At 34.0% G+C, this 24,088-nt stretch overlaps 2 protein-coding genes and 1 long non-coding RNA gene across 9 annotated transcripts; 1 reads left to right on the top strand and 2 right to left on the bottom strand.

The window, feature by feature from the left end:
- Positions 1–495: 495 nt before the first annotated feature.
- Positions 496–1,935, bottom strand: LOC147292254 (non-specific lipid transfer protein GPI-anchored 14-like). The gene is given in 4 exon segments (XM_086237787.1): positions 496–669; positions 672–797; positions 1,342–1,446; positions 1,558–1,935. Coding segments are annotated over 4 exon segments (621 nt in total). The 5' UTR covers positions 1,916–1,935; the 3' UTR covers positions 496–637.
- A 3,209-nt stretch (positions 1,936–5,144) lies between these two features.
- LOC147292253 (uncharacterized) lies at positions 5,145–9,189 on the top strand. 7 transcript variants are annotated; one of them, XR_015121223.1, is made up of 8 exons: positions 5,145–5,781; positions 5,917–5,973; positions 6,111–6,126; positions 6,275–6,314; positions 6,457–6,519; positions 6,645–6,790; positions 8,150–8,217; positions 8,616–9,189. It is a non-coding gene; the product is annotated as an uncharacterized LOC147292253 (long non-coding RNA). The 7 variants fall into 7 exon arrangements; XR_015121219.1 differs by lacking the exon at positions 8,616–9,189 and adding an exon at positions 8,450–8,604 and having other exon boundaries at positions 7,421–8,217; XR_015121221.1 differs by lacking the exon at positions 8,616–9,189 and adding an exon at positions 8,450–8,603.
- Positions 9,190–10,963: 1,774 nt separating this feature from the next.
- Positions 10,964–11,707, bottom strand: LOC147292252 (uncharacterized). Its single transcript, XM_086238009.1, has one exon. The coding sequence runs from the start codon at positions 11,587–11,589 to the stop codon at positions 11,179–11,181; it is 411 nt and encodes a 136-aa protein (XP_086094135.1). The 5' UTR covers positions 11,590–11,707; the 3' UTR covers positions 10,964–11,178.
- Positions 11,708–24,088: the final 12,381 nt, after the last annotated feature.

The following is a 24,088-nucleotide window of genomic DNA, read 5'->3' as shown; positions in this document are numbered from 1 at the left end:
AGTATAAATAATATATTAATTTTATTTATTCATTATACTAATTTTATTTCATAGTATTTGCCTCCAGCGCGCATTATATTCATCACATATCACATGAAACCTACCATATAATTTGATTTTTTTCAATGTTTTTTATCAATGTAGTAGATAATATGTTAAATAAACATATTGTGAAGTTTCATTCAAAATTTCCGTATTTTGATAATAATTTCCATCGTTTCCGTCGAATTTTTGTCGAAATTTAAAAATCTTCGAAATTTCCGTCGAAATTTCCATCGAAATTTCCATCAAAATTTCCTCGAAACCCGAAATTTTATTCCTTGCTTGTATCTATATATATTGTTTATGATAAATGGAAAATTATCCAATTCTCTCAAAACTCACACTTTAATTTCTTTTTTCTTTTTTATTTTCTTGCTCAAACTTTTTCCATAAATTGTTATTTGCAAAAGTACATAAACCACAGCTTGGACAAAAGATAGGGAGTAAACTAACTAATAAAATCATGCGTCTTGTTTTATTTTTCCTTTTGCTTGAAATGAAAATCAAGAGTCCTAAAATGAAGGCATGCAAGGGAACTATTATACCAAGCTTATGAAGATATAAATTTCTAAATAAAATATTACATGTGTCCATTTCAAGCATCTATATGAACATAAGAACAAAGCCATATAACATCAAGGTGAAGCACCAAGACCAGTCTCCAACGAGAACCATCTTTTTCCACTGCAACAGACCGCCATTCCCTTGAGCAGTCCTGCTGCTAGAACTACTTGACCCCACACTCGCCGGACCCCCTGGTTTAGCAAAGAAAAGCACCCAAAATTGTGAAGAAGATATATTTAATTTTATGAAAAATGACCGATTTGATTCTTATAATTTCGGTAACATTTTCAGTTATATCATAATAGTTTAATTTTTCAATTAAGCCATCATAAGTTTCGATTACAGTTAAGAAAAAATTAAATAAATCGGTCATTTTTTATGTTTTAAATCAATTATTTATGCATTAAGTCAATTATCTATGCATTAGAAACTGGCTTAAAGCATAACATTTCCGTTTACCAAATAAAGGATTTTTTACTATTTCCTTAATTATAAAGAAAGTTTTAACTATAAGGACTTGTTTGAAAAACTAAAATTCTAGGGACCTAATTGAAAAAGCACTCTAACCACATAAACTTGTTTGTGAAAAAAAAAAAAAATGTTTTTTTTTTCATTTAGGGAAAAAGGAAACAAATTAAACAGTCTAATTAATTAACAAATTATACTCTCAACCTCATGATTCTTAAATCTTTTTGTAATGTGAAAATATTAAATGACTAGTGTAGGTGACAGTACCAGCAGAAGGACTAGGAGCAGGACTATTGGCAGTTTGAGAAGAGTTATTTTCCAATTGATAGAAAACTTGAGCTTCTGGCGATTTAGGATCCAAGTGTAGAAGCTCTGTATCCATCCAAATTCAGCCCATCATTAAAAGAACAGAAACAAAATTCAGTCAGAGATTGATCAATTAATAATGTCAGTTGATTTAAGTAGGAAGCATAGAATATGTACCGGGACACTTTGAGACATTAGCAGGGGCGTGGCAAACAGAAGGGAGGCCCAAAGCAAGTGTTACATTCATCTGCAGACCCAGTTGTGGATCATTGCGATCTTGAATGATAACGCAGAGGCACTTCTTATTGTTGTTGAGGACTTGTTTGAGACCACTGCAACAATCGGGTGTTGGAGCCTTGGCTTCACCCCCAACGTATGGCAGACATGTCGCCATCCCTACCAACTGCTGCGTGCATTCGTCCCTGTCTTTTTCTTTTGCCGAATCTGCCAATGCATTCTCAATTGATATTGACGCCACTACCACTACTACCACTAGGATGACTTTCAACCCCAATGCCATTTTCAGAACCAACATCCAAATAGACTCTAGACTGCTGGTGGGGGTGGCCGATGGCTTCATATATATCCCCTTTGCTTTGCTATATATATAGTAGTCACTTGCTTTATGATTAGAATCACCAACTCACCATTGATATATGCCAACGCAGAGGCTACTTTTGAAGCTTCTTTTATTTATTACATTATTGTGCACTTGAGGTTATGATGACTAGTAGCTTCGATAATATATAGAGTGGGGCGACAAACTGAGTGGCAGAGATCATGCGGGCCAAGGACAAAACAAAACTCATGGCTTCATATATACAACATCAAGTTTTTTAATTTTGGTACCATATTTTCTGTTCAGAAAATTCAAGCAATGTGCGTGAGTTTAATTAAATTTTGACGTTGAATCAAAGTTTAAATTAGAATAAAAGTGGACGATAAATAATTAGTGCGTCACTTCACCAACACCGACCCACTAAGGCAAGAAGATAACATTGTGATGATGAGCCCAGTTTCCTTCTTTCAACCCTATTTTCAGCACGGATGAATGATGCCATTATGACATCATTGGCCGTTCTGATGGTGTCAAACTGTCAACACAACACCCTTTTTTCTTTTTTGGTTTTCTTGAGGCCAAACCCCAAACCACATAAACATAACTAAGCAACAGCTAGCCTGAGCCCAAGAGATCCTACACTGATCATCCAAAATAAGACCCAAATTACCATGGGAAGTATTACAGCCCAGAGTAACAGAGAGGCTAAGATTGGCCAGTCCATGTACCACCACATGTTGCTCTCTACGTACACACACAGCACCCTCCAACCTCCAATCCACCCATCAGCAAGCCCAAAAGGAATGGCAATGGGTATGCATATCCATACCCATAACCAAATTTGTTTTTGTCCCCTTACCCATATCCACGGGGAATGGCATGGAATCTCCATCCCATCCCCATCCCAAATCCCCCAATTGATAAATAAATTTTATTATTTTTATAAATGTTTTAACAAATAAATTTTACTTTAAAGGTATATATCATATTTGACCAAAAAGATTGTCCAAAACTTATTCATAAATCCCAATAGTTCCTACATCCATAATTCGAGAATATATATTTTGATATTAATAATCTTATAAAAATAAAACAATCATATATATATATGTATATATATACAGTCTCCTTCTATTGAGGTATACCTCAACTTATTTATGTTGAGGTATACCTTATTGGAGCCTACACGAGTCGTTTTGTGTCAATCTGAACCGTTCATTTTTTATATCTCCATTGATAGATCATCCCTGCAAAAAATTAGCCAAATCGGAAATCATTTGCCCATCTAACTTTGATTAAATAAATGGACGAACCAAATATTTTCGATGAAACCGTCTATTTGTTTTATCAAAGTTAGATTGGCAAATAATTTTCGATTTGACTAATTTTTTGCAAGGATGATCTATCAATGAAGATGATTCTTGCGAACGGTTCGGATCAACACAAAACAACTCGTGTGGGCCCCCAACAATGTCATACCTCAACATAAATAAGTTGAGGTATACCTTAATAAAATGAGCCTTTGTATATATATATAAAATTTAGGACGGATTCGGGGATGGGGATTGCAATACCATGCCCGCCTAGTACTCATTCAGATATTTGCAAAAAATCTCCAAATCCATCCCCTTAAAAATACTCAAAATTTCCCCCATATAGCTGATTTGTTGTTTTAATTTTCAATATTTGTGAGGCTTAAATTTTAATGTTTAGTCTCCAAGTTGTAGGACGTCATCCCCCAAACTAAATAAAAAACATTAAACTCTTATAAACTTTGAATTTTTATGAATTTCAAACAGTCACAACTATATAGCAAAAAAAAAAAACTAATGAAATAAAACGCCGAGTGCTCGGTGTAAAAAAATTCACGTTTCGTACAAATTTTTAGCCTAATCCAAAATATCTTACTTTAGGTTAGTACCTAAACTAAAAAGATTAGTATATTGCTATTTTGCTGAAAAACTATTAATATTTGGTATTTAATCTTAATTTTTGATATATATATATATATATATATATGAGGAAATTACATATTTGGTACACTTATTTTATACCTAGTTCAATTTTGGTTCACAATATTTTTTAAGTTATGTTTTTGTCCACTAATTGTTTCACTTATTCAATAAAGGTCTAGTTCGAAATTTTTGTTTTGAGGTTTAAGATTTTAAATCTTCTGGATTGTGTTTTCTTCAATTATAATTGAAGTATAAGTTGTATTTCATCATTTTCATATGAACCAATTTGGAGTATTATAATTGAAGAGAATTGAAGTTGGGTGAAGTTTGAAAAATCTGAAATTTTTTTTAGAAAAATTGGCTGTTTTTGGTACTCTATTTTGGAGTTAATTATCTTGAGTTTTAGAACTTCGATTTGAATAATCTATAGATAGTTGTAAAAAGGAGATGCAGAGCTTTAAAACAAATATATATTTGTTGAATTTGAGTAAGATTTAATAGGGTAAAAAGCATGTCCAAATCTGAATTTTTATTGAACAAGTGGAAAAAGTTAGTAGACCAAAACAGAATTTAAAAAAGATCATGGACCAAAATTAAACTATCTAATAAGTAGACTAAATCTGTAATTTTCTCATATATGTAGAGGAAAATTTTATATATATCTAAAATGTATATTTGTCTTGTTATGATTAATTTGTTAATTTGGAAATAAAGTTATCTTAAAAGACCCAACAATTAGCTAACACTTTAGTTAATTTCTTCGAGCTCTAAATGATGTCATGAACCTAAAACTGAAGCCATTAATTTCTTCCATCAATTAGAAGTGCTGAATCTTGATATTATTGACACAAATTCATTTTAGGCTTAAGTACATTTATATTCACCAACTATAGGCACTACAACAAAATTGTCAATAGATATCACCTAATTTATATCAGATTTGAAATCGACTGATATTGTAAAAATTATAATATCAGATAATTTTTTGGCTGATTTCTAAACTCTATTAGAAATCATCAGATTTTTTAACCTGATATATAATGTTTTCCCTTTTTATAAAAATTTTGTAAAGATATCAATGTAAACTGCCAACTGATATCTTAACACTACCGCTTATAATTTTTTTTTCCTACCACCGAGCACACCTGATATGTAATATCTTTTTACCACTTAAAATTTTTTTTGTCCTACTCCCAACACTTGCACAAATTAATTCACTAACCCTCACTCACAAAGCTCGATCAAACACAAACCCAGACCCATAACACACACACACACACTCTCTCTCTCTCTCTCCTGCGAACTCGATCTATCTCTGATCGGGTTCTCTCTGTCTGGCAAGTGTGACTGGCGAGATGACCACCAGTCTCTTCCTTTCCTTCTCGTCTCTCTTTCCTTGTACTTCACTCGCCTTGAAACCAAGCCAGAAACTCGAATCGAGCCACACAGACTCGATGGTCTTCTCTGACGATCTCCTAATCCTGGCGGCATTGCGACCCAAATCCGGCCGCAATGGGTTCCTCTCGTCGATCTGGTCAATCCATGGTCTTCACTTGGCAGCGATTCGAATCAAGTTAGTGCTTCGATTAGGTCCCTCTCACTTTCGCCTGTTAGCTTAGGTCGCCTCTGAAATCTCCTCATCAGTCATCACAAAAGCCACTAAGCCATACAAGAATACTCAGCTCCCTCGAATCAGGTTAGGGCTTCGATTTGTTTAGGTTTTGATGTTATATATGGTTTCGATTTCAAAGATTTTGTTTGGGTTTTGTTTTTGGGGACGTGTACAACAATATGGCCATGCTTCCCAAAGAGCTTAAGCTTGACAAGGAAGCCCACCCAACATTCGAGCTTCGGTTCCAACTCCCTGACCTCACCCAACCCATCAGAGTAAGTCCCCAACCTTTTTTATTTTAATTTTTAGTTGCTAAAGGAGAGGTTATGTTTATTATTGTTCCTCTGTTTGGTTAACTGAGACTGGTGTATTAATTTCTCTGTATGGCTTTGTTGATAATCTTGTAATAGGGCTCTGGGATTGGAATTTATGGTTCAAATTGCCCTCAATGGATATTGGAAATGGAGGTATTGTTTGGTCATTCTTTTCAATCTCATTTTGCGTTTGTTAATTTTTCTTTTCTGTTTTCATTACTGTGATACTTTTAGATATAATCAGTATATGATCAAGAATGTGATGAACAACTTGTTTAAATTTTGTGCAGGCTTGCAATGCTCACGGTTTGTTTTGTGTGCTTTCAGATTTTCTCTCTCTCTCTCTCTCTCTCTCTCTCTCTCTCTCTCTCTCTCTCACACACACACACACACACAGACGTACACATTGGTTGAAAGTGAAAGAAGTGAGAAATATGAATATCTCAACCTGCAGCTATTGAATCCCGATTCTAGGACTCCTCAACGACTAAAAGGTGAAAACAATGACTTGTAATTATTTATGTTATGGTTGTTTTGAGCTTGGTTGTGGTTGCAGTTATGGTTGCCGTTATTGTTAGTTTATTGTTGCTTAATTATAGTGGCCTAAACTTTGATATTTTCTTTAAATGTTATTAGGTCTGATGTAGCATAGCAAAGTGGGGAGGTTACATGATCTGTTTCTGGTCCAATACTTTCTAGGTATTTCACATCTTGCAATCCCATTTGTTAATTATATGTTTAATTTCTCTAAAAAAAAATATATACCTTTAATTATTTTCTAGTGTAGTTACTGTTCTAATTATTGTGGTGTATCATTCTTCTAGGAGAAACCATGGTCATCATGTACTTCGTGTGGAGAGGCAACTGATGCCCCATGTACTTACTGGATATTTTGAATGGACCAGATTTGACAAAAGGCAGCTAACAGCAGATCCACCAAAGGCAGAGAAACAAAATCCATGGATGAGAGGTGATAATACTCTTTTATCACTACATCTGCATTGATTTTGATATATAGTCTTACCTATCATTTATGATATTTGTTTCCAATACCAGTCCATATTTGATTGTTAGTTTCTAATACTATATACCATCTTTGTCATCTTACAAACATCTCATTTTAAGTTTGTTCCCAGTACGTTCTATTCAAGAAAGATTATTGTTACTTTGACTGCTTGTATTTCTTTTGGCTTAAGCTAAATTGAAAGGAAGTTTTCCTAAGGGGAACCTAGTTAGAGATGTTTTCCAGCTTTTGTAACTTATAGCATTGTTCCATGATTATATTGTTACAACTTATCATTAGAACAATATATATCTTATTGCAATCACAATAAATTGATGATTAATATATTAATATCTTAATTTATCTTTATTTGCAATCACACCTAATTTGGTTGCAGATCCAATTATTTGATGAGTAGGCATATTAAAATTCGTCCTATATACAAGAAAGTCAGAAACTCATTGCAGCAGGACTTAGAATATAAGTGTACCATTAAAGTTCCTTACCTTAACATTAGTTTGTAGGGATATATTTGTATATAATACAATGAATATAAACTACCTTATATATGATATTCATTTGTGGATGGCTTAGTAGAGACAAAGATAGAAGAGTACGTTCATGTTTTTTCCACAAGATGCAGCTTAATTAGGAGCGGTTTCTCTCTATCCCTCTGTCTTGCATCTTTCTAGTCTGATTGATTTCCAATGCTCTCAGTTAGCAGTAGATATATTGACATATCTTTCTAGTCTGTTTGATTTCCTGTGCTCTCAGTTAGCAGTAGATTTATTGACATAACTGTTTTAGTTAGCAGTAGATTTACTAGATTGTTCTAATAATCTTGTCACTAACACATGATAGGAAGATTAACCTGCATGACTGGAATTGAAAAATAAGTTTGTAAATATATGACTTCTTTAGAAAGTAAAGCAGTGATAAAATTGTACGTAACTAAGTAAGACACTTGGACTTTCATGGTATTTATAAATGAAGGTGAGCTTTTGTCTACTGTCCAAAGAGGTTATGGAAGTGTAAGGGTGGCATGTCCAATTTATATTTTGTCTGTACATAATGGTGTCATTTGTATAATATATATATGTTTGTATTGTTTTCATTTATATCTAATTTAATATTAAATTTTTTTTTTTAACAACAGGAAGATTAAAATGTTTTAAACTTCTAATTTAAGTTATGATTTTCTGATTTTCTTCAAAGAAAATGATGTAAGCCAAGTCAATGTGCTAATTTGAACTTTACTTCTTCGAAAAGCTTTTTTAATTATTGCTTATGTGCTTTCAGTATCTAATTCTAATATAATCCCTTTAGGCTCCTGCTGATAAGGGTATTAGCAAAGATGATGAAGGAAAGGACAAATGTGCTAAAGATAATGAAAAGTTAGTTTCCTCAATACAAATATTTGACTTCAGTATCTCTACTTGTTATTGGTGGATAATTAAGCATGTAATTTAAGCTTTACGGTTTCTCATTTTATGTTTGTCTGCAGTGTTGTGGTGGATTTGGGTTCCACTGATTTTGTGGGTGGGGTTTGTTGCTTGTTCGGTTTTGGGTTCACTGATTTTGTACTTGGGTTTTAGCAAATTATAAATTGTGCATTTCATTTTTCAGGTTTACTTTGTTCGTAATAGAAGACATAATCAGCAGCCCTTTTTACACATAAGGAATTGCTAACCTTAATTATTTACTTCGATCATTTTCATGCTGTTGTTCAATTTTGGTATGTTTCTGAATTTGTGATTAAATTTAAGAATATATGTTCCTTTGATGTTTTCAGTGGTCCAATATGAAGACCAAGCGAAGTGGATACATATAAGATCAAATAGATGAGGTGCGGGTGGAATGGGGATCGAGATTTTCTGAACAATTACCTTTAGACCGACAAGTTAATTGGTAGGTGGTGTACGTTTTTCCTCTTTTGTGGATAGAAGAAAACTGTCATGCATGCTCAGTTTTTGCAAAGCATGAAAGAAGATTGAAGATTTGGTGCTTTTAATTAGAATACATGCTGCCATGAATATTTTGTAAAGGATGGCAGAAATGAATTAGAACCAGCTAGCTAGACATAGTGCTGATTTATTGATTAATTAGCCTAGGTGCTGTCATGCTATTTTGTACATGTGGGCAGCGTTGGTACATTAATTACAACTTGTTTTGGTTTTGTAAAGGTTTCACAAGCAGGTTTAGACAATATTATCTTAGTTATTAGGCTGGTGGTATGTTTAGACCTCTACAAAACAAAAAATATATGGTTATTTTGTTGGTTATCTTGTTGGATATTTGTAAGCAGCTTTGAATATTGTTATTGGTGATTAGTGGAATATATGGAATGAGAATGAAAGATTTTATGGTTGCACAAATTTCTGGCCATATTTATGTACAGACTCAAATTTATGTATTGATATTCTTTTTTGAGGTGAAAAAAAAACTAATATAGCAAGCTATATTCCAATTATCTTTTGATATACTAAACGATATCAATTTTTGACTAAAAACTGATATTTTATAACGTTTTGATATCAAATTCTTTTTTAGACCTGATATATAAACGATGTTAGATATCAGGGTCTATTCTATGCCTGATATTGATATAAAGATTATATATCAGATTTTATCACAGACCTGATATTGATACCATAATTTTATATCATATTATATCTCAAATCTGATATTGATACCAGGTTATATGTCAGTATTAGTATCAAATTCGATATCTATTGACTAGAAATATTAATACTCGGATTTTATAGATATCAGTAATAATATCAAATTGGATATCCATTTTGTATTTAGGACATCAGATTGAAAAACAAAAATGATATATAAAATTATTTACATATCAGTTTAAAACTGATATCTAAAATGTGAACATTAGATATCACGACGCGCTATATCAGACGAGTACCCCATTAGATATCAGTCCACGACTGATATATATTGACATTTTTGTAGTAGTGAGGGTCCATTTCAAATTTGTTTACGAACTATAAAATATTTCAAATTTCTCCATTAACTATAGGGTTCATTTCAAGTTGGTGCACGAACTATAAAATATTTTAAATTTCCTCATTAACTATAAGGTTCATTTCAAGTTGGCCCACGAACTAACAAAAAACATACAAAATGGTAGACAAAACAAAAAAATCGAACCGAATTGGATTATTTATATATATATATTTTTTTTATTTATTATATAAGAGTTATATATTTTGAATAAAAAAGATATAAGGTGTTTTTGAAACATGCTATGTTCGAACCCATGACCACTTGAGAAGAGTAAAAGTGTAAATTTCCACTACACCATTTAGTCACTTATGATATTTAAGTACATGCAATATATTTATAGGCATACTGATACTTGAAATATAATAATTTATAAAATTATAATTGGAATTTACATCATAACCTTATACACTAAACCATAAAGTCTGAAACCTTATACCTTAAAAATTAACCCTATACTCTAATAATTTTAGTATATAAATTATAAATTATAGTTTTGGACTTTTAGTAATATGTTTACAATATAGAAACTATAAATTATATAAAATATAAATTAGTAAAATTTTTAGATTTTTAGATTTTTTGCAATGATAATATTTAAATAAAGACCTAAAATAATATCTTAAAAAGAAGGAATGATATATAAAATATATTTAATTTTATAAATTATTATATTTCAAGTATCAATATGCTTATAAATATATTGCATGTACTTGAATTTCATAACTGGTGTAGTGGAAATTCATATTTTGACTCTCCTCACAAGGTCATGAGTTTGAACCCTAACATGTGCAAAACACACCTAGCTTACATCTTTTTTATTCAATATATATAACTTTTATATAATATAAAATATATAAATAATTCAATTTGGTTCGGTTCAGTTTTTTTGTCAACCATTCTGTATATTTTTTGTTAGTTCGTGGATTAACTTGAAATGAACTCTATAGTTAATGAGAAAATTTGAAATGTTTTATAATTCGTGGACTAACTTGAAATGAATCCTATAGTTAATGAAAAAATTTAAAATGTTTTATAATTCGTGGACCAACTTAAAATAGACCTATAATTAATGAATGTAAATATACTTGAACCTTAATTTTAATATAGTATTGTTGGTCAGGAAGCACAAGGAATTAGAAATATATTATCATAATATCATTCTACTGATATCTATGCACAAAAATATATAATATTACAAGTTATAACAAGTGATCCCTCTAGCTCTTCTAATTAGCAATAGAAGATATTAAAAGTTTTCCATACAAAATCAACACAACTCATTCTGTTTACACAAAACTACAAAAACGTACGGAGATTTAATTTATAAATGTCAATTATCTGCTGAGGAGAGGAAACCAGCGTTCTTGGAAGTAAGAGTGGTAAGAAATCATAAGAAGAAGAAAAACAAGCAGAAGCGCAACTCCCCAGGGAGTTCCTCCAGCCCTATGAAGGGAGTCTGTCTCTGGTGCGGGCAAAGGTATGAGGGAGGGCAAGTACCACCTGCTGCTTTGATCACCATAATTGGAAACACAGTGTACCACTAGCAACAGCAACAACGGGGACACTATGAGCACCAGTTTCAGTTGATCGAACATGCTCTCCAGCACAGGCTCGTAGTTGATGTACCATGAAAACCCAACAAACATCATCAATATAACCATGAAGAAACATAGGTGTAGAGGGAAAGGAGCCTCAGACTGCCCATGGGAATTAGAAGAAGAAGAAGAATAGTAGCCTTCAGCCATAAATATATATATATGTTTAATTAATTTGTAGGTGGCTTGCTAGATACACACTCTTTGTTATATCGTTCTGGTTCGTTTTGGGGAAAATTGAATGGGGGAGATATGCTTTATATAGAGTGTTGATTAGTATATTCTTAATTATATTAACATTTTGGTCATATATGTTTGACACGTACAGTGCTTAAAGTCTAAAGAGATACTTAGAATAGAGGGCTAGCTAGATATATTTGCATAAAGATTTTTGCTTTTGATATTAATCCAGGAGGATATTTCCAATCCAAGGACAGTGAGTGGAGTTTTATATATATGGTCGAGATTCACACGTTAACTGAAAGCTGAGTATGGACTAGTGAGAAGCTGCCACGTACCACCGACCATTGGACCACGTATTGAGGTCATGATTCATGACTCATACTAAAGTAAAAGTTGAGTTCTCACTTCTCAGCTAAGCCTAGAGTAGTGCTGGATTATTTATTTATTTTTATTTTTATTTTTTCTGTTTTTTCTATTTTTGTTTTGATTTTTAGAGTTAGAGTTAGAGGGGAGGAAGAAAAGTCATTTTTAATTGGAGAAAATTGGAGAAAAATCCAAATACGATAGTTGATTTTAGATTAAACTCAACATTTTGGGTTATCAAATTAGGCCCTATTTTATCTTGACATATTGAATTTCAATTTTTATTATATTTTTTTAATTTTTTTTGAATACTCATTTTGTTCTTTAGTTAACAAATAACTAATTTTAATACTGTGTTAATTAAATTTTTATATTAAATTTCTACTTTTTATCTTTTATTTGGTATGGAACAATTCCCCTATAGGTTGATTTGTTTTTTTAGCTGTGTTTCAATAAACTTACATGGTTTCTTTTATTCATAGTCTTTGCACTTTCGCCATTATGCTCTACTTCTCTTTCTTCATCTCTCTCTTTCCCTTTTTATATGATATATATTGAAGAAAAGTTTACTTTGTATAGAATTAATTAAGAAGCTCCATTAACTTAATTGTGTTGTTTTTTCTTCTTTCTTCCATAATTTGTGTTTTTTTTCTTAATTGATGTATTCTGGACTTGGTTTTACTCGGTGAGATGAATCTACCCAATCAAAGTGGAGAAACAAATTAAGTAAACGTAGGTAATCAATACTAGGGTCTTGGATCTTAATATGCCCATGTTCCTTGAAATATTACCAAGGTAGGAATGAAGAATCAAGTACAGTAGAAGTCTTTGTGAGAGATCATCAATGACATTTAATAAATATATAAAACTAGGGATGTAATTTTTTCTAGAAAAAATTGATTCATCTGAGTTATAGAGATTTGGAAAATATATTAAAGAGATAAAGATATAGAACAAAAGAGAAAGTGAATGAATCTAGAAAGTCTAAACGAAGAGAGAGCATGAATGAAGGGTAGATTTGGAAATATAAATATAAAAAAATTATTAAAATAATAAAAAATAAGAAAGAGTGCAAATGAAGAAAATAGGAATGCAAAAATCACCTCTTTTTTTAATAATTATATTTTATTTTAAGTTGATTATGTATATCATATAATTGATAATTAATTTATTATTATGAATATTAATTCAATCAGATTTTGAATTACTTAAATGTATATATGATTAGAGGTTTAAATTTCGAAAATTTCGCCTTTCGATTTGAGGAGGGGTCGAAATCGAAACATATAATTTTTGATTTTTCGTGATAATTTCGGCGAAATTTTCGGCGGGTGAGATCGAGAGGGCGGCGGCAGGGGGGCCGGCATGGGGGAGATGAGGGAGAAAGAGATAGAGGGAGGAAAAGATGGTTCAAACTTTCTGTGCATCATTTGGTGGGTTTCGGCGGCAGGGAGTGGCGGCGAGGGGGAGACGAGGGAGAAAGAGAGGAGGGAGAAAGAGATGAGGGTGAAGGTGAGGGTGGTGATGGAGATGCAGAAAGAGAAATATAGAGGAATAACTGAATAAGAGTGTGTGACTGTGTGAGAGAGAAAAAAAAAAAAAAAAAAAGAAGTCACAGACTCACAGGCGCACTGCAGTAGCAAAGAAGGAGAAGAAGAAAGCAAAGGAAAGAAAAAGGGGGTCAGCCCACGGGGAAAGATAAGGAAGGAAGGAGAAAAAAAGAAAAGAAAAAAAAAAAAAAAGAGAAAAACGATAAAAGATTTTTTTTTTTATTGGAGTTTGGGACTTTTGGGCAATTTGAACAAAAAAATGATTTGGGGTTTCGTTTGGCCATTTTGGGGTTTCGTTTTTATATAAAAAATAATTAAAAATATCATAATGGGCCTAAACCCTAATCCTATATTATATCTTAAACAATATAGAGTATAGATTATAAAGTATATAGAGTTTAGTGTATAGATTATAAAATATAAAGAATATATTAATTTCATTCAATCATTATACTAATTTTATTTAATAGTATTTGTCTTCAGCGCGCATTATATTTATCTTATATCACATTAAACTTCCTATATATTTTGGTTTCTTCAATATTTTTTTATCAATGTAGTAGATAATATGTTAAATAAACATATGGTAAAGTTTCATTCAAAATTTCCGTATTTTGATAGTAATTTCCGTCTAATTTCTGTCGAAATTTAAAAATCTTCGAAATTTCCGTCAAAATTTCCATCGAAATTTCCTCGAAACCCAAAATTTTATTCCTTGTATATGATTTGATTATCGTCCTGATATAAACATTAATCTCAAATACAAATTAAAAATAAATAAATGTTTAAGGTGAATGAAAGATATAATAATATATATAATCATATAGGCCATCAACGTGTCTTCTGAAGATGAAAGCCACACCTATGGAGCATGATGTCATCATCCTTCTTCAAGTTGTGAAGGAGTAAAGCCACAGCAAGCAACCGACCTTGATACAAAAATTCTGAGCTATGCGGTAGAGGTCCCACATGCACCAGGTTCAGAAGGAGGCCACCGTAAGGTCCGTTAGTGATAATAGCAGTCGGCGGTGGTCGGGATGATGGGTGGAGAGGGGAGGGGAAGATCCAGGAGAGATCGAAGAGGTTGTGGTAACTTATTCTTACCATATTGTCTTATTCTTCGTCTTTTTTCTTATATGTTTTTTTTTTATGTGAACTAGAAGTATCTTCTTCTTCCTTTTGATCTGAGTCAAATGTTTCTTTTTCTTCCTTTATTTTTTTCTCTTTCATTATTTTTCGGCCTAAATTAGAGGTATCTCCTTATTATTCTTATTTTTTTTAAACCTTATATAGAGATATCTTTTTTCAAATTTTTTTTTCAACCAAATTTATAAATATTGATACATATTTTAATTTATGTTTATATACCTCACAAATATGTTTGTTCTACTTCTATATTATACACCTTTTACCTTAACTATATGTATATTATTATTATTATTTGTTCACTCGTTTTTAGCCAAGGTTGGCCAAAAGCAACACTTTGGTCCGTTTTCGTGTAAGTGCAAGGCGTGCCACCGTCAAGCCAAGTTTTGGCTCAGGGTTGAGTAACTGCGCCTAAATTGATTCTTATCAAGCGATTGATCGGCCAAGCTAGGAACCACTCTTGGCCTAGGTTCTTTTCTAGCCTCAGGGACAAGGCTCTTAAAGGCCTAGTCGGAATCGGAATCCGACCCACTAGTTGGCCTCCTTAAAATTACGTGATCGAACTCGTGCACAAAGTGGTGCAAGTGCCTAAGCAAAACAAAGAAACTATGGATAACAAAAATATAATGAAACTCAATACGATCTTGACCAACCAAGTTAACTTCAAGATTCAAAGAAACAATGAAAATAGCATGCATTAGATTGAGAGCGAATGAAAGAAAAATTGCATTAAAGTTGAAATCAAGACAAACAAAGTTGCATGAAAAGTAAAGAACAAAACTAAATCGAGACCACAAGCCTTTAGGAAAGATGATGACAGAGCTACAAACCTAGTGAACTATAACTATTGAAAACCTAAAAGCGCCTTGAACGGTAGCAACTAAGTAAAATTGAAATCAAAAGAACTTTGAGAAATTCTTGAAAGCTTGAGAAATTTGTGAGTTGATTGATGTATGTTGAATAATCTCTTTCTCTCTTCTGAATGCGTCTATATATAAGGGTTAGGATAGCAATGGGCCATTACTTGGCCCGGAATTCCCCCTAGACTCTTTGTACAGATGAGATTTGAACTATCTTGAAATTAGGATTCGACCAGATTCTTCTTTGATAACCACGTGATTTTGAGCATTGATGGTCGATGAGAATCCTTTCCAAATTTGAACTCTTTACTTGGACGGAATTCTAGCTTAAGTAGAACTTCTTGGTGGATGAGAAATCCTTATGTGACTTGGGCAAAGCCATTATTGGCTAAGAAATTTCATCAAGAAGCTTTCGGGCTTGATCAAACTCCTTGAGGCTTTAAGCTTAATAAAAATTCGGCCCAAATACTGAGACCCAAACTTTAATTAAAAAATAAAAATAAAATGAAACGACCCAGCCTCAAAACTAGGCTGGAACCACCTATTTTTATTTTTTTTATACCCAATAATAAACTGCTCAGCCCATTTTTATCTTCGATTGGACCGATTTCGTTATTTTAAATTCATAACCCGGCCTCTTGCTAGGCCGGAATTATTTCTCTTTGCTTGAAATTATACATGGCCTAGCAAATTGCATTTAGATGGGCCAACTTATTCTATAAAAGATGACCCGGCCTTTAAATAGGCCGGAATCACTCTTTTATTTAATACGACATAATGGATTAAGCCACTCAATAAAATATTTTGGCCTTTCACCCACAAAAGTTGAGCCACTTTCATGATCCCTCGCCAAAATCCGGCCTCCTCTAGGCCTTTGAAGCCACTTCACAAAATATTTTCGCCCAGCCTCTTGTAGGTATTTTCTCCCGGCCTCATGTAGTGGGCAAACAACACTTTTGAAACCAAGGGCGGGGTAGCCCGGATAGATTTTAATTGATCACTTTCATCATGCTCACAAGGTTGGGTGATCAACATAGTTGATATTTGAGCAAAATAATCATGAAAAGAGATTGGGCGATCAAATCATAAAAAATAGGGAAATAAAGTTGCCCGGGCTATGTAGATGGTATTCGGGTGTAAAAAAAATGATAGAGTAGTTGGGTGGATGGAAATAATGGGAAAAAAGCAATCCAAGCTAATCATAGGATATTTTGTGGGTAGAAGTAGCCTGGATAATCTAGAAGAAATTTTAGTAGAAAAGGAGAGGAGAGAGGCTGGACAAAATAGGTAGAAGGAGGCCGGACAGAACAAGAAGAATGAGGTTGGACAAAATATTTATAGGCTTTGGGTGGCCAACTTCCATGTCTCTCTTTCAAAAATAGTTTGGGCCCACTTAAAAATAAAACTACTTTTTGATCTTTAAAAATATGTATTTGGCTAGGCATATATATATATATATATATACACATATACTTTTAATCTAAATATCTAACCATATATATATAATAATATATATATGTATGTATATTATATATGTGTATAATATATATTAGTGCATACATAAAAGCCACGCCACTTACTCTTTCAATTGTATGTATATGTACATACAATGTGATTAATGCCACTCAATGGCATGCTTTATATATAAAGTATATATATATATATATACATATAAACTCAAAACGTCAATCAATCTCTCTCTTCAATCAATTCAACCAGCCAATCCTATATATATATATATATATATCAATTTACATACATCCATTGTCACTTTCTTGCTGGCATGCATTTCGGCAATTTATATCCATTAAACCAACCCATAGCTATACATATACATCTATGTAAGAACGCCCAGGCTACAAAGTTTGACTGCAATTTTCTATTTGTTCTGCATATAGGTACACTGATCCAACCATCAACTTCTACAAAAAAAATCTCTATTTCAAATTGACTCCAGGTAACTCCCACGAAAGCCACCTAAGCTGGTTGGGCTTCCCGCATTCAATATCCACCATCCTCAATTTGGTCTCTTCTTCCTGCTTTATTGAATTTCAAAATTGGCTGAACCTTACTTGCATATTTCACTCAGTGCAACCCATCAACCAAACAACAAACTACATTTCTGTCCGCCAGCACTCCTTGCAATTTCTCTCCTCTCTTTTTTTTTCTTTTTGATTCAAACAACCAACAAACAACTTACTAGTTGGATTTTAAGCCACCCAAATATTAAAATAAGTTACTACCCATACTTCTTCTTCATCTGAAATATTCAACCATTTATTTGGCTGTCATCTTGTGGTTTTTGGAACCCCATTAGCAGCCCCCTTCAACTGTCTTGGTTCAGTGGTAATACCGTACGCTATGTGTTCGATTTAAGTCTCCACTTAGCTTGGCATGACTCAAACTTCATGAATGAAGGTAGGTCGGCCTCCCCTTCACAACTATTCCCATTCTACTTGTCTTGCCATGGTAAATGCTAATTTATGGTCCAAACATTATTCTTATTTGTGTCTTTTTTCTTTTCAACCTCAATCAGAGGTTTCTTTTTTTCAGTTTTCAACCTCAATCTCTAAGTTATATATTTTCTTATTCTTATTTGTGCTTTATATTTTTCTTTACCTAAGTGAGAGGTAGCATCTTTTTTCTTTTTTCTGAACTATGATAGAAGTATTGGATATTTTGACACATATTATTATTTATGTTTGGAAGTATTGGACTATTGGAGGCTTTTATTTGCAGTAAGTAGAATACCTTCACTTGCTATATCCCTTTTGTTAGTTTCTAAGATTTGTTATATTGGCTATTTTCCTTGTCAAAACCATTGTATTTATTTTATTTAATCACTCACAAGCTCTAGGCTAGATTAAGTACAAGATCAGTTGTATTGAAGAAGTCAAGAATGAACAAAGACTCAAGGTATACTGCACTTCATTCATTTCATGAAAATAACAGTTTTTTGTCTATTTGACTAGTCATTCACTGAACATAAAGAACAATGTTTTTCACGTACAGTGGTTGATACTTAAGTCACAGTCACTACAGTGGGGCCATTTCGGGTTTTACTTTTAAAGCCCATTTCATTGAAAGCCCATGTTCTGTTTTTTACTAAACATGCATGTGCATTGCACATGGCTTGGTTCCCCTACTGTATCAATCAGATCTGATTGCTTCTTTGCCATTCACGCCACACACCTACACACATCAGCACTATTCATCATCTTCCCCATTTCTGATTTTTGCAAAATAAAGCAAAATTCCTTTTTACAGCTCCTCATTCCTATCCTTAGTAATACTAGGATACCCCTCTAGGACAAAGAGAATATGCCCCGTATTCGTCTCTTGTGGACAGCCATTGATTGGCTTCCACGTGGCTCGGGCAAACACGGAATTGGTGTGTGTGTGTGTGTACGGGTATATGATGTACTCTGTTCAGATCTTTTTGGTGTGTCTATGAGCATTTTCACTGTGTATTTTCGTGGTTTCATGCCTGGGTATTTTTCAGGGTGAGTGCTCAATTTTATCAAGTCAGAAAATGTTCATTTAATTCTTCAAAATCAAAATGATTTTCTGAACTTGTTTGTTTCATCTAAAATTCTAAATGGGTTTGAGTGTTTAAATCTTTTCATATATTTTTCAAACACATTCATTTTAGATTTTAGTTGAAGGATTCTATATCAACCTCTTCATGCCTCTTGCTTGAGAAGGTTGATTTTCCTTTTTAAAGAATCCAAAATTTGCATATCATGTTTATACATTGATGAATCTGCTGGGCTTGGTGTGAATTGGTGCCATGAGTTGATGAGCTTGGAGTTGGAGCTGCCTTCTTCATGAATGACCGATTGCCTTGCTTATGGAAGTTGCACAAAGGGGTGAGAAAGCTTCCACTTAGTTTAGGACTTAGTGATTGAGCTTGTGTGCTGTATGCTCCCTTTGTATTGAACCTCCTCTATAATGGATTGCCCGGTCAGCTGAAAAAGACCCCCAGTTTTTACCCTTTGTGGTTTTTCTGGGTGAACATCTTGTGTGCATTCATCTTCCCTTTTTGTGTTGTTATGCTTACTGACTCACTCAACTTTTAAACACAAATCTGTACTGTAGCTATATGCTTGAAATTGATATATGTCTTATATAACTGTCTAGCTAATCACACACCACTGTAGTTGTGGATAACACTGGGATGCCTACTGTGATGGGTCCTCTGAGTGTATAGAATGTCACTTGATCCTTTGGTGTGTTTGATTTGTGTTGTTTACAAAAGTGATTTTTGGTTTTTAGAAGTCAATCTGGAGTTTCATATTTTAGTTACTGAATCGTCTGAGTTGTGTCTGTTTGACTAGTTCCTGAATGATCACATAAATCAAAAATTGGGGTCCGATCACTGAAAGTGAAATTAATCAAGTTTATTAAGTGAATAGATCACCTAAATTAAACTTTCAATTGGTATCAGAGCGCTACTCTAAAAGCAAATAGAGAGATCTTAGGGTGTTGTCTGTTTTCTAGGTGTGTCTAGATGGAAAGAGATCGTGTTGCAGGATCTTGCAACTCTCCTCCATTCTTTGATGGCAGCAACTACGCTGCTTGGAGAGAGAAATTTGAAATTTTTCTTGATGCCTATGACGAGTTGGCATATGAGTATCTCACTGTTGAGTGGATTCCTCCCACACGAACTGTTGATGGGATTGAAACTCCTAAGCCTAGGTCCGAATGGTCTTTTGCCGAAGTCACGGCCTCTAGCTCCAACAAGAAGGCTAGAAATGCTATTGTCACTGCACTATCTTCCTCACAATTTGCACACATACAACATTGTGTCACGGCTAGGCAAGCTTGGAACAAACTTAGGGTTATTCATGAAGGGGACAAACAAGTTAGGTCACTTAAGCTTCAAATGGTACATGCCAAATTTGAAGAAATTAGGATGAAAGAGTCCGAGTCATTTTCCGAGTTCTATGAAAGGTTGGAAGCCCTCACAAATGAAGCCATGACCCTAGGTAAACCTTATGAGGAGTCTACCATTGTCCAAAAGGTTCTTAGATCTCTACCTAAGAGATTTCAATCTAAGAAGCATGCAATACAAGAAGTCCAAAATTTGGATGAACTCAAAATTGGTAAATTGGTAGGAAAGCTTAAAACTTTTGAGATGGAACTTGAAATGGATGAAAGGGACAGCAAGAAGTCAAAGGATATTGCTTTGCAAAGTGTCAAAGAGATGAGTGAAAACTTGAGTGAAAAATCATCCATGTCCGATGATGAGGTTGCCCTTTTTGTCAAAAGATTTAGACGAATTCTTAGAAATAAAGGGAGAGAAGCTAGGACTAGTGGTAACAACTTTAAGGAGTCCAAATTCAAACCTCAAGGAGAGAATTCATTTGAGAGAAAACAAGAGAGGAAGTCTAACTTTAAGGAAGGAAGAACAACCAAGAGAGATGTGAAATGTTACACTTGTGGTGGAATAGGTCACATAGCAATTGAATGTGCAAATAATAGAAAGAATTATTCTTCAAGTAAGAATAAAGCCATGAAAATCACTTGGAGTGATAGTGAGAGTGATGACTCAAATGATTGTGAGTCTTCTTCCGATATTGAGGGTGATGAAGTTGCATTTGTTGCATCAATCAAGGAGATTGAACAAGTTGATGGTGGGTCTGACTCAGAATCTGCTCCTGATGATGAGTCGTACACTGCACTTTGTGATAAGTATGACTTACTTTTCACCGAAACTCTTAGCATAAAGGAAGAAAATCAGAAACTAAAGAATGCTAAATTGAAATTGTGTGAGAAGATTGAGTCATTAGAGAGTGAATTAGAAAGTGTGGCTATCTTGAAACAAAATTTTGAGAGTCAAGTCAAAGTGCTCAAGGAGAGCAACATCTACTTTAAATCTTTGAATGAGAAACTTCAAAAAGAAGTACATGAAGCAAATGAGAGCATTGTTGAGCTCACCATTGGGGCTGAAAAGGTTGATAGGATGCTTAGGATTGGAAAGCATCATGGTGACAAAACCGGTTTGGGTTTTAGTGAAAATAGTCCTAGTGTATCTAACACAAAGACCATTTTTGTCAAGTCAAAATCTGATCATGGTGTCAAAAAGGGTCTAGGTTTCATTGACATTGGTCAAAATACATCTCATTCTAAGTCAAGTCAAGCTACATCAAGTGTCACACAAATTGATTGTTCTACTTCACTTAGAAAAACAAAGTTTGTCCCGATTTGTCATTATTGTCATGTCAAGGGTCACATTAGACCAAATTGCAACAAACTTAGAGGAAAGAAATCAAGTGAACCAAAGAGAAATATTTCTCTACAAGAGCAAGTGAACAATCTACTCAAAGAGGTAACCAAAATTGCCTTACTTGTCACCCCACTTCCCAAAAATAAGCCAAGTCCACATCAAAGATGGGTTGTGAAGAGCTCCACTAAATGTCTAGTAACCTTGAATGCTTTTTCAGCCACCAAGAGGAACATTTGGTACCTAGATAGTGGGTGTTTCAAACATATGACGGGAGATAAGGAGGTCTTTACCTCACTTGCTCCTTATGATGGTGGTAGTGTGACTTTTGGAGGAGGAGAGAAGTCTTATGTGAGTGGAAAAGGGGTTGTACACATTCCCGGTATACCCGAATTGAAAAATGTAAGATTTGTTGATGGGCTGAATTCTAATTTGATTAGTATTAGCCAACTTTGTGATGAATGGGGTGGTGAAGTGTGTATGTCCAAGAGTGGATGTAGAATTGTTGACTCCCAAGGAAGGGAGATCTTGAATGCCCCTAGGTCTAGGGATGATTGCTATGTGTTTGATGGCAATGTTGAAAAAATTGAGAATACTTGCAATAGAGCTATTGATGACACTAGCTCTCTTTGGCATCAAAGACTTGGTCACATTAATGTTCATGACCTTTACAAGTTGTCTAAGCATGAGGTTGTTAGAGGTGTTCCAAAGATAGGAAAGCCCGAAACTTTTATTTGTGGTTCATGTCAAATGGGGAAACAAACCAAAGAACCACACAAAAGAGTCAAAGACATAGGCACCTCTAGGACACTTGAACTAATTCACTTGGATTTAGTTGGTCCTGTCCAAACCTTGTCAATAGGTGGAAAGAAATACATTCTAGTCATGGTAGATGATTTTTCTAGGTACACTTGAGTGTCATTTTTTAAGGACAAGTCGGAGACATTTCATCATTTTGTCAAGATTGTGAAACTGCTGAACAGTGAAGGTATGTCGAGTCTGTCAACCCTGTCCAGAATTAGATCAGACCATGGAACTGAGTTTGAAAACTCTCAATTCGATGAGTTTTGTTGTCAAATGGGTATTAAACATGAATTCTCAGCTCCAATAACACCCCAACAAAATGGAATCGTTGAGAGAAAGAATAGGGTTTTGATTGAGATGGCAAGAGTGATGTTGAATAGCAAAAATCTTGCTAAACATTTCTGGGCTGAGGCGGTAAACACAGCATGTTACATCATAAATAGAGTCTACCTTAGGCCGGGAACCAAAAAGACTCCCTATGAACTGTGGAAGGGTAGGAAACCTAAGGTTACACACTTTAGAGTGTTTGGGAGTGCATGTTACATCCTTAGGGATAGAGAACATTTGGGGAAATTTGATTCTAAGAGTGATGAGGGTCTGTTTTTAGGCTATTCATCCAACAGTAGAGCTTTCAGAGTTTTCAATTTGCGAACAAATTCTATGATGGAGTCCATAAATGTGAAAATAGATGATTATGATGCATCTATTGAAATGGCTGCAGATAAGGATGGATTGTTCCCACAATCTGATCCAAAAGAGAATAATTTGGTTAAAGAAGAGTCCAAGTCAGGTAGTGATGAACTTACTGATGACACAAAAAATGTTGAGTTTGATAAGTCAGAGAGCAAACAAAATGACAAAACTGTGAGTGACAGATCTGAAAAACCAAGATGGGTGAGGTGTAACCATGGTGAAGATGTAATTCTAGGTTCTTTAGACCAGCCAGTTAGGACTAGAAAACAAATGGCCAATGAACTTGCTCATGTGTGCTATGTGTCCATTGTTGAACCTAAAAATGTCAAAGAAGCACTCAATCATGAGGAATGGGTGAGTGCAATGCATGAAGAATTGAACCAATTTGAGAGAAACCAAGTGTGGACTCTTGTAGAAAGACCAGCCAACACAAATGTCATTGGAACCAAATGGATCTTCAAAAATAAATCTGATGAATTTGGGAATGTAGTTAGAAACAAGGCTAGGCTTGTTGCTCAAGGGTACTCTCAATTAGAGGGTATTGATTTTGATGAGACTTTTGCACCCGTTGCTAGACTTGAGTCCGTTAGGTTACTTTGTGCCATTGCATGCCATCTTAAGTTCAAATTGTATCAAATGGATGTTAAAACGGCATTTTTAAATGGTTACTTGAATGAGGAAGTTTTTGTGGAACAACCAAAAGGTTTTGAGGATCCTCACATGAGAGATGGTGTTTATAAATTGAGGAAAGCCTTGTATGGGCTGAAGCAAGCTCCAAGAGCTTGGTATGAGAGACTCTCTCATCACTTGTTGTCCAATGGGTA

This window comes from Dryas octopetala, chromosome 3 (genome assembly GCF_963921425.1).
Source record: "Dryas octopetala chromosome 3, drDryOcto1.1, whole genome shotgun sequence".
Lineage (NCBI taxonomy): Eukaryota > Viridiplantae > Streptophyta > Magnoliopsida > Rosales > Rosaceae > Dryas > Dryas octopetala.
The sequence above is the reverse complement of the archived record's forward strand: the minus strand, read 5'-3'. Positions and strand labels throughout refer to the sequence as shown.